The 14,851-nt window shown below is 49.2% G+C and overlaps 3 protein-coding genes across 3 annotated transcripts; 1 reads left to right on the top strand and 2 right to left on the bottom strand.

The window, feature by feature from the left end:
• Nucleotides 1–4,253: 4,253 nt before the first annotated feature.
• On the bottom strand, nt 4,254–6,383 carry C922_04892 (hypothetical protein; the record flags this gene model as incomplete). Its single annotated transcript, XM_008820466.1, has 1 exon — nt 4,254–6,383. One exon carries the CDS (start codon nt 6,381–6,383, stop codon nt 4,254–4,256), a length of 2,130 nt encoding a protein of 709 aa, XP_008818688.1.
• A 1,075-nt stretch (nt 6,384–7,458) lies between these two features.
• On the top strand, nt 7,459–10,873 carry C922_04893 (hypothetical protein; the record flags this gene model as incomplete). The annotated part of the gene is made up of 4 exons (XM_008820467.1): nt 7,459–7,461; nt 7,663–8,172; nt 8,379–8,493; nt 10,194–10,873. The coding sequence occupies 4 exons, from the start codon at nt 7,459–7,461 to the stop codon at nt 10,871–10,873; spliced, it is 1,308 nt and encodes a 435-aa protein (XP_008818689.1).
• Nucleotides 10,874–10,973: 100 nt separating this feature from the next.
• Nucleotides 10,974–14,486, bottom strand: C922_04894 (double-strand break repair protein MRE11; the record flags this gene model as incomplete). The annotated part of the gene is made up of 1 exon (XM_008820468.1): nt 10,974–14,486. The coding sequence occupies one exon, from the start codon at nt 14,484–14,486 to the stop codon at nt 10,974–10,976; it is 3,513 nt and encodes a 1,170-aa protein (XP_008818690.1).
• Nucleotides 14,487–14,851: the final 365 nt, after the last annotated feature.

The raw sequence follows: 14,851 nt of genomic DNA on the forward strand, positions 1-14,851 counted from the left end.
GCTAGCACTACACCGGCTAGCACTACACCGGCTAGCACTCCACGGGGTGCCTCTCCACGGAGTGTTCCTCCACGCCGTACTACTTCTACCTCCCTTCACCCTCCTGAGCGAGAGCTCCCCCCGGACGATCAACCTCCACTCTGCCTTCCACTTCGACCACCTGCCTCTGCTTCGCCTTCTTCTTCCTGTTCTTCTTCCTCTTCTCCTCCTTCGGCGGGCTCCGTCCCCACTACGTAAAAGATGCCCGTATACGACGCGCTACCTGCCGCGTTGTCTTCCTAACTGTGATGAGTTCCTCCTCGCTGCACATGTAGCAGACACGCACAGGGGGGGGAGGCAGGATATGTTGGGGGGAAAAAAAAATTCAGTTCCGTTCGGTTAATTTGACAAACTTCGAAACACATCCATGCGGCTTCTCTCATTTGATGTTAATCGGATTAACATGATTCGTGCATGGCGCGTGTCATCACGAGTGTGAGAATGTATTCATATGTGCGCTTTGGTAAGCATGCAGTGGATGTGAGGGGATATATGCAATAAGGAAGGAAAAAGAAGAAAAAAAAAACAGTAATACAGTAATGCAGCAATACACTAATGCAATAGTACAGGGTGAGGCCCATACGCATGAGCGAAGGGACGGAAATAATTGAGAGTACTCAGAAAAAAAATACATGACACGGGCGCGCGCACCTTCGTGAACTCGCGTGCGGCCTCGGGGGCAAAAACTGGCTTCTTCCTCACGTACTGATAGGGGTAAGCATGCAGGCGTATAACCGGGCGTATAAGCGGGCGTATAAGCGGGCGTATAAGTGGACGTACAGACGGACGTACAAACAGGCGTGCAAACACGTACACTCGTTCACGCGGAGGGCCTCACAAGTACGCACTTCCGCACGGGAGCAGCGCATGTACATACATTCGCGCCACACTCGCGGGGGAATGTCCTCAGAGTGGAAACGGCAAATCAAAAATGGGGCTCCCGCGGCGGGAAGCAGAGAGGACGCTCACAGAGGGAAACACGCAGAAATGGGGAGGAGGTATGAAGGGATGAGCGTATGGCGAGATGGGCGTATGACAAGATGGCCGTATGGACGTACTTCCTTCCGCGGTTAGCTCTTTCTGGGAAAAGCGGGGGGGAGGCTCTCCCGTCAGAACATCCGTTCACACGATCACTTGCTCAAAGAGGTCGATCAAGCGCGGCTGTACTACACGGCTATACACAACAGAGGATGACGAGCTTCGCCGCAAAGAAGTCGAGATGTGAGGTGAGAAGATGCATTGAGAGGGAGTGGGGTGGGGTGGTCATAGTGATATGTAAGACGCGGATGGACACAGGGAGGATTAACCCTCTGAGGATAAAGAGACGGATGAAAACAGGAGGAGGGTGAATATTCCTTCGTTACAAGAATGTATGGCTTCCACTTTTGCCTTCCGTCCAAATGAAAGTCCAAACGTAGCTGTCCATTCAGCAGTGTAACACAAAATTGGGTCGCTGCGCCGGCGGGGTGACCTCCGCTTCGCTTACACGTACAGGTACCACACGTTCATACCTACATAAGTATATGCATGCAATGGTCTGTTTCCTCGTGCACGTGACGCGCTCCCTGATAGGGGGCGGAAACTGAGAACTGCGCGCGCACGTGCCGAGGGGTACGCGTTGAAAAGGGGCATGTACAGGGGAAAAAAGTCGCAATGGGGGGAAGAAGGCGCAATGGGGGGGAAGAAGGCGCAATGGGGGGGAAAAAGCGCAAAATGGGCAGGGAAACACGCAAGATGGGGAAGGATGCAAAGGCAGTAATGCACAAAAGTGAACTACAAAAACGTACGATGCAGCAGAAATGTAATATGCTGCAAAAATGCAATCTGAACTGCTAAATGAGTTGGTGATGCCTGCCAACTGGGGACTCCCAAGTTGGGGACTCAGCAGAGAGGTAAAAACGGTCGGTGGCGAAAATGGCCAAATTGAAAAAACGGTAAGTTGCAAAAATGGAGAAGATGTGAAAAAAGCGATAGGTCAAGAAAGTGATCGGTCAAGAAAATGATCGGTCAAGAAAGTGATCGGTCAAGAAAATGATCAGTCAAGAACGTGATCGGTCAAGAAAATGATCGGTCCAGGAAACAATCGGTGACAGAAACGATCGAATGAAAAAGTCGAAGTGGTGATATCTTCCAAATCGCATAGCGCATTGGAAATGCCGAAAACAAAACTTCTTTTTCCTGCAGCTGCCAATTCAAACATTCCCTCTTCGCGCGGAAATATATATTATAATCAGTACCCGCCCCGCATATGCGTAGGGAGCGGCGCGGCCAGCGAGGAAGTCACCATGTGAGAGTAAATGTACCCCCCGTATACGTGACAGTATAACATGCGAATATACGTGACAGTATAATACGCGACAACATAGACGTGGCAGTATACGCGACATTAAGTGCGCCGCGTGTCCCCTTTTTGCCAGCACAGAAACGAAATCAATTCGTGAACGTGCATATTACGTCTTGACGTGGGACCAGGACGACAGGGGGAAGGGGGACAGAGAAAGTGTTCTCCTTTAACTTATGCTCATTTTCCACTTGCATTTAATTAACAAAGAAAAGGAGTTGATTCGCTTTAAGGACCAAAAGGAAAAAAAGGCGAAAGGAGAAATGGCATGGAAAAGTTATCTCCACGATACGATACGTCCACTGCTCTGCTGTACCCGTTTGTATAGGCGGTCAGAACGGTACAGTTCCGCGCGGTACCCCCTTTTTGCCTCAACATGTACAGGCAATTTAAGAGTCCATCCGAATGGGCCCCCTCAGAGGGAGAAGAAGAAGAAGAAAAAAAAAGAATCCTTCCTGGTTGCCCCGCCTAGGAAGAACAAACACGTTCCTTCCAATACACTGATCATGCACTATACCGATGTACCCTTATGCAACATGAGTATGCTCAAACGTTTCTGTTCCGCTACATCTCCGAGCTAATGAAACTAAAAGGCAGCTAATTAACTGCCGTGGTATGCCCAGAAGGAGGGAGTATTATAGGGGGGGAGAACTCCCCCTCGTTTACTTATAGAGGTCGCCAAATGAAGACATCCCATCAAAGCGGTATGATACATGCATTTGCCAGCAATTGCGGCTTGAAAAAAAAACAGTTCATTTGGGAAAATTTGCCAAGCGCTATGATGACGTTGCGATCCGGATGACTTCGCCTCCCCATGCTGAGCGACGAGGTTGTAAATGCGGGGGAGACAGGTACCTTCTTGCTTAACCATGTGCCAGCGGGCGGCCTTTTAAATCAGTCTAGTTGGCTACGGTTGCCCCACCCAGTACATTCCTTCCACGTAACAGAGCGACCATAGCCAAATGGACAGATTTAAAGGGCCGCCGGCTTCCCTCTCGTGGGAGGTCGAGCCAATTCCCCATTTCGCCATCCGTCCTCTGGCATGAAATGGCTTCACAACTGGTGTATATTTCTGGTCGTCCTCCCCCCGTTGCATATTTCATCTCTTTTGCATTCGCACATTTGTTCGCTCACATTTACTAATCTGTGAGGGGTGGCTCATCTGCTCCGCGGGGATTAGCCACAAAAAGAACAGAAACAAACAAAGAAGGCCTACTTCTGTGTGACGGCAGGACTGTTGCATTTCCGGATAAGGCAGTCTGCTTACCATTAAGTTGACTAACCTGCTGGTCTGTTCTCAGCTCTTTTTTTTTTCTTTCTCAATTCTTACCTGAACAAGTGATGCACTATTCAGATGAAATTTCAAAAATATAATCAGCCATTAGGATGAAGCGTCTCCTAGATGGGGAACTGCTTTTTATGGAGAACTGCCCGCGAGACGTCTATCGGGGGGAGGGAGGACTTACTCGATGGAATGCACGCCGGCTGGGAAGTTAAAAAAAAAAAAAAAGAAAAGGACAAGGCCAAATGGCTCATCGCTGAGTGGCACACATAGAGACATGGTCCATCATACACACAGCCCTTCCCCCTGGAGCCTCTACAACTCTTTTTAACGCTTATCCAGTATAGGCTGATCCGACAAACACAAGCATACAAAAGTTGTTCCACGTATAGGTTAAACAAAAAAAAAGAGGGCGAACATTACTTTGCTATGCTGGCGTGGTGCTCACGAGGAGGATCCATTTGGGGTTACATGCCGAGGCTCATCCGATGGAGAGGCAAACTCGAGGAGGAAAATCCGTGTGTTTGCTTTCACCTTGTGAATAATCACCTCTTCGGTTTGGTTTCGACACCTTCCACCACATACCCCTGCTCAGTTAACCAGATGGAGGATCCCCTTCCACTCCTCAGGGAGCAAGTCCAGAACGTACAGATATTGGCCTCCTTTCTTCCTCTTTAGCAACAAAACAATTTTGGTCATTTCGTTTTTTCCCAAATTTTTTTTATTCTCGTTGATGTATTTGGTGCATTTCTGTAGAATGGTACTTTTGTTAAAGAGGGACAGGGTGTGGCTGTCCGTATCGACAGGGGTGTCTCTTCTTTGTCCTAAGTTGTCTCTCCTTTCTCCTGAGTCGCTCTGCTCCTTGGATGGATGTTCTCCCTCCCCCTGCTGACCCCGCCTGGCTGACCCTGACCCCCCACCATAGGGCAACAAATCAAGACAAACAACGACATAAAAGTAACACAAAAAATCGTTCACAGACATGGTCTCAATTTGGCTAACTAAATTGTTCGCTATGTTGATGAGGGTTTGATTATCATCGCGAATGGCATGACACAGTCTGGAAAGATCCTTCGCATTGAAATGGTGTATGTTGTGTAAGATGACTGGTTTCAGCTGAGCTATGTGCTTCTCCAACCTCCTATACTTGAATAAGCACCACACTAGAAGGGACAGATACCTGTGGTGAATGTTGCTTATGTAGTGGTAGTTTCTCAGGTCTTCTTCAATCATCTGGAGGTACTCCTCGTCGTATATGAACAATTTCGTCAAATTGTGGAAGTTAGTTATTCGGTGGAGCGTGCTGAGGTCCTGATATTTGGACTTAACTTCCCGCGTGATTAGAAAAGAGACGATATTCTCCTTGAAGAGGTAGGAGTTTTGGCTGCTCAGGGTGTGTACGTTCAGGGGGGGGTGCCTACAAGCCTCACTTCCGTGTTGGGTAGACCGCCCACTCGGGGGGGACCCACACTGGGGGGTATCCATCCCGCTCTCCTGCCCCAACAGGGCCACTTCGTACCTGCTGTACCCACTGCTGAAGGAGTAGTTCGCCATAACGCTGAGCAGGTCGGTGAGCTCGATGGCGGACAGCAATCGCAGCTGCCCCTCCACGTGCTCAACCACATCGGCCATGAAACGAACGAGGAAGTCCCAGTGAGAAATCCTCCTTTGCTCCGGAGGAATGCCCTTCCTGTATTTCCTCTGCTTCAAATGGTAAAACAAGCGTGACAAAATATTTTTCCCCCTCATCTCTTTCTCCTCAAAAGTCAAATCGATAAGTATCTTCGTGAACACTCTGGACACACCAATGTAATTGTAGAGGTTCATTTTCTCCCTGACCCTGTGCAGGTGATTAATAATTAGACGGTAAATATTAAAGTTATTCGTTCGATTCAGGAGGTACAGGGGCTCTAGCACTAGGAGGACGTCTTGCACACTGAAGCAGTCCAGTCGGTACTCAAGATAATCCAGAAGAGCGGAGACCATCTCCTTCTTCTTGTCGTAGTAGTAGAGGTAGGAATAAATCTTAAAGATGTTTACGATTTGGTTCGGCGTGTAGGTCTTCAAATGGTACATAATTTGCGACTCCACGTGGGGGAGGAACACCTGGTGAATGAATTCCTTCGAGATCTGCTTCTTCAGGATGACGTACTTTTGGTCCGTCGGGTTCGCGGCGGGTTGGGCGGCATCTTGAGCGGCGATTTTGGCGGCATTTTGAGCGGCGGTTTTGGCGGCATTTTGAGCGGCGGTTTTGGCGGCATTTTGAGCGGCGGTTTTGGCGGCATTTTGAGCGGCGGTTTTGGCGGCAGTTTCGACACCAGCTTCGGGTCGAAGTTCTGGTCCACCTTCGGGCCCAAATTCCGGCCAAACTTCGGAGGGGAACCCCAGCGGGTCGTACATCTCCCGTCTGGAGGAAGAACCCACAGGGCCGTTCCCCTCCCCCCGCCTCTCCTCTATAAACTTCCTATACCGCTGAATTATCATTTCACTATTTTGGGCCATCAGTGGGTCTTCCACTCCTTCCTCTTCCGCGGGGTACGCCTCCTTTATGGCCTCGGTGTGTATTCCATGGAGGTGCCTCAACCGGGGGAAGCCCTGCCCCTCCCGACACAAGTCTGCTCCGGACGCGATCGTCCCACCCGATCGGCACCATGCTGCTGGTCCTCCTGAACGCGCCAACAAGTTCAGCGATGTCGGGCACCTCAGCACAAAATGCCTCATTTTGCCAGCTCGACCAATCAATCGATTAATCAATAAATCATATTTCCTTCTGACAGCGCAGTGCAGACTCACCAAAAAAAAGGAGTTCCCCTTCCGAGGGGCTCAACCAAGCACAGGCATACACGCACGAGCTGTGCATCTGCGCCTTCTGCACTTCCAAAAAAAAAGAGAATGGGAGAAACATTCGCCAGGAGGAGATGATAACACAGTGGCTGCTCTACCACAGGATGGTCAGCACAGTCGTCCAAAGGGTAAACCACGCTGTGGTGAAAATAATATAAAACACAAATAAAAAAAAAACATAAAAAAAAATTGCAATAGCGGAACAAAGAACGGTTGCTTCCACCGGAGTGTGCTCGCGAAGCGGACGTGCCTGCAGGGCAATAGGTTCAGCGAAGCCGGGGGCGAGAAAAAGAAAATAAAAGAAAAAAAAAGAAAAAAAAAAGAAACAAAAAAAGAAGAAAAAAAAGAAAATGAAGAAGCAGAGGAAAAACTCCACCCGTTAGCAAACCATGAGCAGTAATACCAATCTAGAGGGCTACTGAACTGTCAACTTGGCGAAGCAAAATCACCAATGCCTCACCAACTTATACAAAAAAATAGCGAAACTAATCAGTACGTGCGACGAAGCAAGCCTAAGGTGTTAAATGCGAAGAGGCTTCCTCCCTCTCCCACTGCGCAATAGGAAGCACAGAGATACTGAGCAAGCGATCGATCAAGAGCGAACTGTTCATAGGAAATACTCCACGCCAATACACGTTGTAATCGTAGGAAGCTCTTTTTAATATCCTAACAAGAGGGACCTCTTTACACCTCGATCTTGTGTGTCACCGCTCCTCACTTTTTGTTGTCCCATCAGAGGTGGAGTACAACCTCCGACGATACTTCTGAGGAGAGCAGAAGTCGTTATCACTGCTTCGCCTTACCCAGTACATCCCCAATAGTATCCAACGAACGGGAAAAAAGATTCTCCCGTGAACCGAAGCATACCGAAGTAGGGAACACCACGTGAATTATAACGAAGTAGAGCTCACCAGAGAGCAACCCGGCACACATTACCCAGGAATCCTCCAAAATGGTAAGCCCCCGGGATCGTCAAAAAGGGAGAAAGAACAGAATAGCATACCGTGATTAATTGGACCTGCCTCTTCCATGCGCTGATGCCTTGTGCGTGAAGAGGCACCTTCTTCTGGGGAGGCCCCCTACCACCCCTTCCGCCATCGCCTATGCTCCTTACCACGGTATTTTTACGCCACTTTCCTACACCGCCTCTTTGCAGGGCTCCATCTTCAATTACAACGGGGGATGCGTCCTCGGAATGAGCGGCGCGCAGTGTGTGGCCATCGCCTGCGACCTGAGGCTGGGAGCAAACAACTTCACCACAATCAGCACCAATTTCACGAAGATATTTAAAATGAATGATTATGTCTACGTGGGTCTCAGCGGACTGGCAACAGACATTCAGACATTGTATGAGTTGCTAAGGTACCGAGTGAACCTCTACGAGATTAGACAAGAGACCCCGATGGACATAGATTGCTTCGCAAATATGTTGTCTAGCATTTTGTATTCCAATCGATTCTCTCCCTACTTCGTGAACCCCATTGTGGTCGGATTTCGAGTTAAGCACACCATGGACGATAAGGGGAATAAGATCTGTACGTTTGAGCCCTACCTCACTGCGTACGACTTGATTGGCGCCAAGTGCGAGACGAAAGATTTCGTCGTAAACGGGGTCACCAGCGAGCAGCTCTACGGGATGTGCGAGTCGCTCTACATAAAGGACCAGGTGCGTCTCTCCATATGGGCAGAGAAGTGGGTGTCGCCATTTGGGAAGAAGTGCGTCTCGCCATGTCTGCATAAGTGTGTCTCTTCCTGTATGTATGTGCCCTTAGTAATGTTTGCACGTGCTTCTCGTACTACATTTGTGAAGTACTAACCTACACCACGCGTCACGCGCGAATACACATACGGCTTTCCTCCCCCTGTCCTCAGGACAAAGACGGCCTCTTCGAAACAATCTCCCAGTGTCTCCTGAGCGCATTGGACAGGGACTGCCTATCCGGATGGGGAGCCGAAGTTTACGTTCTGTATGTTTACCCGAAGTGCAGTGCATTTTACGGGAGGAGGGACAAACGAGCGGGCCCATAACCTCAAAAGAAGAAACACTTCGCATTGTCCTACCCGCGACAGTGCCGGATTGCGTCCACTTCATTTCGAACGTATTTTTAATTTTGAATTTTTTTTTTTTTTTTTTTTTTTTAGAACACCTGATACGATGATGAAGAAGAAACTGAAAGCACGAATGGACTGAAGCGCCACTTTTTTACGGCCCGCAAAAAGTGCGCCTTTTTTTGTAATTCCCCTGAAAGCCCATAAAAAGATGAGATTGGTGAACACCACGCGGGGGTGACATGGCGTGTGCTGATGTTTGCGCCAACTCGTGCGAGCTCCCCGCTGCGCGTGCAGAATAGACAGATTAGGTCTCCCTTTAACACCACAAATGAAACGAATTAAATTGTCGCTTTGTCGCCTCGTCCCTTCGCCGCTGTTGTTACGTCGGGGCAGTCGCCGGACTGCATACAGGTATTTCTTCACCTTAACGGGGATGGGGGGAGGCACCAAAATGGAGGTCCCTTTCAATCGGTTAACAGGTTAAACGTTCCTTTATGTGCACACCGTGTTGATCGAAGTAGTGGACTTCATCGAACTGGTTCCACTTATTTGCGCAACGGTCGTCTCGTTTGTGTGGTTGGGACGACCATTCCGGGGGTTAAAAATGTCGCACTTCTTCTTGCCTGACCTGTTCAGAACATTTGTGACATACCCCAATTGGGATTATAATAGCGCGTTGAGGTTCCAAAGGGGGAGCACTTCCTCGCTCCATTATTATATCTAATGGGATGGGAGAGAGAAAAAAAAAACACGCAAATACATAGAGACATATAGCAAGAGGTGTTTCGCTCCTCGTGCGTAAAGTGCACATAGCATACATATTTTTGAGACACGCCCATTTAAGGATGAACTGTTTGTCCCGCCCCCTCCCTCTGTTGATTACCCTTCCTATAACACCTACTTGCGTGTACAACCCTGGGGATGGGAATTACCTGTTAAGGAGAATTCGTCGCGACGGAATCTGTTAAGCGGTCTTTCTCACGTTGGTCAGTGCGGTGAGTAACGCCCAATTTGTGCACAGAGCCAGTGGGTGGCTACCCTAAAACTATTTACACAGAGGACTGTTAATCGAAAAGGTCCCCCTCAGTGTTGCATAGTTATGATGGATCGTTCCTCGTCCGTTTTGCTTCTTCTCCTCACGTGCAGATCTTTTACTTCCCATTTTGCCTCCACCGTTCAGGCGATATGCGTTTTTTTTTTTTCTTTTTTCTTTCTTCCTCACTGAGCAGCCAATTACATTTTAATAGCTCTCTTCAGAAAGCACTAGATATGGCACGGGAAGCATACCGATGCATGTCCCAGCGCAATGTAGATTGTCCTCACAATGTGGATGAGCCCCTTTCGGAGGTGCAGCGCCAAACGAATGATGTTTGAAATGGGAGGGATGAGCCTATGTTGGGTTGTATTGTACTGTACTGTTTTTTTTTTTTTTTCTTCTTTTCCCCTTGTTCAGGTGAAAAATAAGCTATCTACGCGACAAAGCTATTTCCGCAGAATGGGAAGATTTTTCAGCCGATGAGAACGAGGAAGCCGGTGTGACTCTGTTCCGATTGAAGAGACTGGCAGGAAGCTGATTCCAAGTCGCTGTCAGCCCGCCACCTGCTATGCGGGCCCCCTTTTCCATCCTCCTCGCAGTCAGCTTGGCCTACTCCGTCAGCGTGAATGAAGCGAAAAGGAGTTCCTTCATAAGCAGCATTGAAAATGCCCCCAAGTTCACCGCTTGCGCTGGGGGGAGAAGCAAAAGTGACAGGCATAGCCATAACCGCAACCACAGCCACAAGAACCAAATCAATGCTTCACAGGGAAACGTAATTTACAAACAAATAAAAGAGAGAGGCACTCCCTTCAGGTTTTACAACATCGGGGACTCCTTCTATGGGAGGATACTCAGCATAAGTAAAAAAAATATAAAGCTGGACATTTTATGTGACAGGAAGGCATACTTAAATACGTCGGAGTATTTCCGTTTCCCCATTTTACACAAATATGTTTTTACGCTGCTAAAGGTACACAACATCATTCGAGTGAAAATTAAATACATTCAAACGGTTCATCAGAAGATCGCAGTGCAGATCCAAAAGTACACCTACGAGGAAATTTTATCGTCCTTTAACAATGGGCGTAGTTTAATCAACGCGAAGATTTTGGATGTCTTGGACAACCACGTGTTGCTTTACTTGGCGCCCCAAATTCACGCAAAGTTGCTCCTGCGAGTGGGGGAGCGCGCGGACGAGTACCGGCCAGGAAATGACGTCCTCGTGCGGATTGATCGCTTCGATGGGCCGCGCGGGGAGTTGTACGTACGGGTTCCCTAGGGGGCGGTGGGCAGCCCATTTGGACATGCTCCGGATAACTTGGATGGCCCATTTGGACTCACCGCACACAACTTGGATGGCCCGTTAACCCCTCTTTTAGTCACTCCCCCGCACTGTTCTTAACCACTTCCGCGAGGTACTCCTCCGTTAGGCTCTCCACAGGGACGTCCCGAAGGCTCCCCTCGAGGAGGTTCACCTTGCTCCGCGCCCAGTGATCGACCATAGAAATGATGTTGCAGTAGTCAGACGTGCCAGTCGACTCAGAATTAAAAGACGAGTTAGAGTTACTCATGAAGTTAAGTATCGTTTCCATGATGGTCTTTTCGTTTAAGATTGATAGCCCCTCTCTCAGCTGGCAATAATTGAAAAGGATATCAAACACCTTATTGTATTCATTTATATTTTCCATCATGAGGATATCTTTTTGATCCATGTTGGTAGGTTGCATCCCCATGGTGTTGACTCTCCCGAGCGTGTGCCCCGTGCAGTTGGTGCCTTGTCCGTCTTTAGTGCTTCCGCTTGTTTTTCCCTTTTTTCTGTAAAACGTGAGAAACTCGGATGGGTTTCCGACCCGGCTGACAAAAGTCGAGCCGAATAGCTGCGTGTTTATAATGTTAATGTCTTCGTACTCGACCTTCAATTTGATTAGTGGCTTGTCGTAGACTCCTTTCTTTATTCTTAACAGATCGAATGTGTCGCTTGGGGTGGAGAAGGCGACGTGGATGAAGGTGGTGGAGTAGAACTCCTCATTCTGCAGGTTGCTCAGGAAGTGGGTTACGTCCTGATCGGAGATAAGCGAATCGAAGTACTCGTCTAGGAGTTCCCTTTCGGTGAAGACTTCGCTCGGAAGGGCGGGATGCCCTCGCGTGGCGCATTGGTCTTCGGAGAGCTGGGAACGGGGATCCTCCTCATCAGCGATCCCAGTATTGTCTGTCCTGTTATCGCTTAGCCTTTTATCGCTTATCGCTTTACCGCTTATCCCCTTATCGTTTCTCCCCTTGTCGCTTCTCCCCTTATCGCTTCTTCCCTTATCGCTTCTTCCCTTATCGCTTCTCCCTTTACCGCCTTTCCCTTTACCGATTCTGCCCCTCCCGACTTCCGCTAAGAAGGCGCGCCTGAAGAGGTAGTACCGCTTCACCTGCTCACGCAAACTCAACTGAAAGGTGTCCAGAATGGTGCTGACCTGTTCATGTAAAAACTGCTTCAGAACAGACTCATCGTTAAAATTTAAGTGGTAGTTGGCTAATCGGATTTCCTTCAGTTCGAAGGGTCTGACACTTTCCAGCTGGATCTTCAAAAATCGAAATCGTTCCTTCCTAATTTCGAGCAACCCGATATACTTGTCCCCGTACTCATTTGTACACAGAGATGTCCGTACAGACGAACCCAACTGCAAGGAGAAAAAAGATTGCAATGAACTCTCCTCCAAGTAGGGCTTCGAAAAATGCTCATGTCCCCATATGACCAAGTCTACAAAATTGGGGATGAACGATTCTTTAATAAAATTTCTTAGGTCATTTCCGTGTGCACATCTCATGTATCTGTTTTGATGCAGCACAAGGATGTTGATGCGACAGGCATGATCATTTGGGAGAAGAAACTTCACTTGCTTCTTTTCAAATGCTCTGTGTAGACGCTCGTCTTTAATCCATCCAATGGCATAAATGGCGACTTTGGTGTCCTCCTTATTTAGCAGTACTGGCTTCACCACAATTCGGTTGAGGCTGCTTTTCCCGATGTACTTTATGAGGTTGCCCACATGAAGTATGTCCAACGGACTGATGTAGTCGCAGCTGTAGGGGTAGTCGTGATTCCCGTGCATGGTGAAGAGAGGGATGGCCGTTTCGACTTTCCCCTTCACGGGGCACATGTGGAATGTGTCGCGGGGGGGGAGTTCCTCGCAGGGGGTGCTCTCCCCACTACGGCTGCGATTATCACTGTGGCTGCTTCCCTCACTACGGCTGCGATTATCACTGTGGCTGCTTCCCTCACTACGGCTGCGATTATCACTGTGGCCGTGCTTATCACTTCTGGTGCTCCCCCCACTATGGCTGCTCTCCTCACCGAGATCGAGGTTGTCATCCCCCCCGTACCACTTATAATCGGAGCAGTGCACCTCCTTCAGCAGCGCTCTTCTAGGATGTGTTCCCCGCGCGGGAGAAGCTTCTACCGATTCAGCCCCCGCTTCGCTATCCTCGTAACCTCTCACGTGACAATACCTCCTAATAATCTCCATCGATTTAAAGAGTGTATACTCTGAAACTTTATTCTTGTGAAAGAGGTCACCACTGTTAATAATCATATCGACATTTAAATGCTTCGCAAGGAAGAGGATTTCTTCAAATGAGTTAAATGTGTCCTTCCTTTGCACGGCATTGTTTTCTTTGTACCCTAAGTGGTTGTCAGTGCACAGTAATATCTTTAATGTGTCTGGTTCGTTTTTCCTGAGACGGTTTTTTATGTCTTCCAGGGTCATGTTTCTGAATTTTCCACTTTCTTCTTCCTCTTTTATGTTATTATATTTTGTTCCTTTGCGTTCACGCACGGGGGAGGTGTCACCTGATTGGATTGTTTCCTCCGACTTAGGGGCTTCCTCTTCCATGTTGGTGGTCCCCCCGTTTCTGCGCCTCCTCAAGCGTGGGGATAGACTGTACATCGATTCGTCCTCCTCCTTACGGTTGCGCCCCTTGAAGGGCTGCTTCGCTTTCTCTTTATTCCTCTGATGCAGGGGTTGCTTCGTCTTCTCTTCGTTCCTCTCATCCAAGGTCTGCTTCGTCTTCTCCTTGTTACTCTCCCTTTTGCGGGCCCCTCTCCAGAGGCCGCTTCTAGGGTTACTTCCACTCGGTTCCTGCTCATCTGAGCCTTTTCTTCGGATGCCTTGCCGTGAGTGCCCTTTCAAGACACGATTAATGGACTGATCGCTGTGGCTGCTCCTCGGGGGGCGAACGGGTCGGTCACTGAGCGCGTCGCTTTGAACATCACATCGCACGGCACATTGCTCGGCACGCCTCTTTTCCGAGCGCCCCCTTGTTGGGCCATTCCTGCCGATCTTCTCTCCCGAACGGGTTTTTCTTCGGGCCTCCACGTCGGACTCGCTACTCGCCTGGACAGACGTCCCATTAGACCCCTCCCTCACTGACCTGCTCCGGCGCTTTTCCTGCGTAAAATATCTTCTAATATCGTTTGCATTCTCCCGGGTCGCTTTTCTATCGTCTACTTTCCTGATGCGCCTTTTTTGCTGGGCACCCCTGCTGCTGGAAGGGACGTCCACTTTCTCATTGGGAAGAGAGGCCTCCTCCATATGGAAGTCCTCTCGATGGATGTCCTCTCGATGGGAGTCCTCTTGATGGTCCGCACCGGTCATATATTCACCCTTCTCACACTGCTTCTCCCCCCCCTTCAGCATCACCTCGCTCGTTCTATGTAGCGTGCTGTACAGATTCTTCAAGGATAGGAGCTTCGTTCGGTTGGCTTCCGTCTTGGCTTGGCGCCCATTTCTGCCTTTGCCGCTCGGAGGTGGGTCAGTGGGGTGTCCTTCACCGGAGTGTCCTTCACCGGGGTGTTCTTCACCGGGGTGTTCTTCAGTGCCCTGCTGACGAGCAACGCGCTGCATCTTCTTCCTCTGGGTGCCCCTCAAGAGGGGGGGCGCCTTGAGGAGATGTCCCTTTCGCCGCTCTCTTCCATGAGCCATCCGTGCTGAGCTGCGGTGAAGGTTCAGCAGAAGTCAAAATACACATCGAGTGAAGCGGCCAACGGATGGTGATAGCTACTCACTCGTGTGCGCCCCTAAACGGAGCCTCGATGGGGGGATGACCACAAGGCGAAAACCATCCCCCCCCATTCCGCAGCTTTCCTAACTGTAAAAAGGAAAAAAAAAAAAAAAAAAAAAAAGCACGCGCCACGGAGGAGCACATCGCTTATTCATACGTGCATGCACCTATTTCTCAGGTGGAGCACATTGAACGGATCAGCGAACAG

The sequence above is a fragment of the Plasmodium inui genome (genome assembly GCF_000524495.1).
Source record: "Plasmodium inui San Antonio 1 unplaced genomic scaffold supercont1.31, whole genome shotgun sequence".
NCBI classification, from domain to species: domain Eukaryota; phylum Apicomplexa; class Aconoidasida; order Haemosporida; family Plasmodiidae; genus Plasmodium; species Plasmodium inui.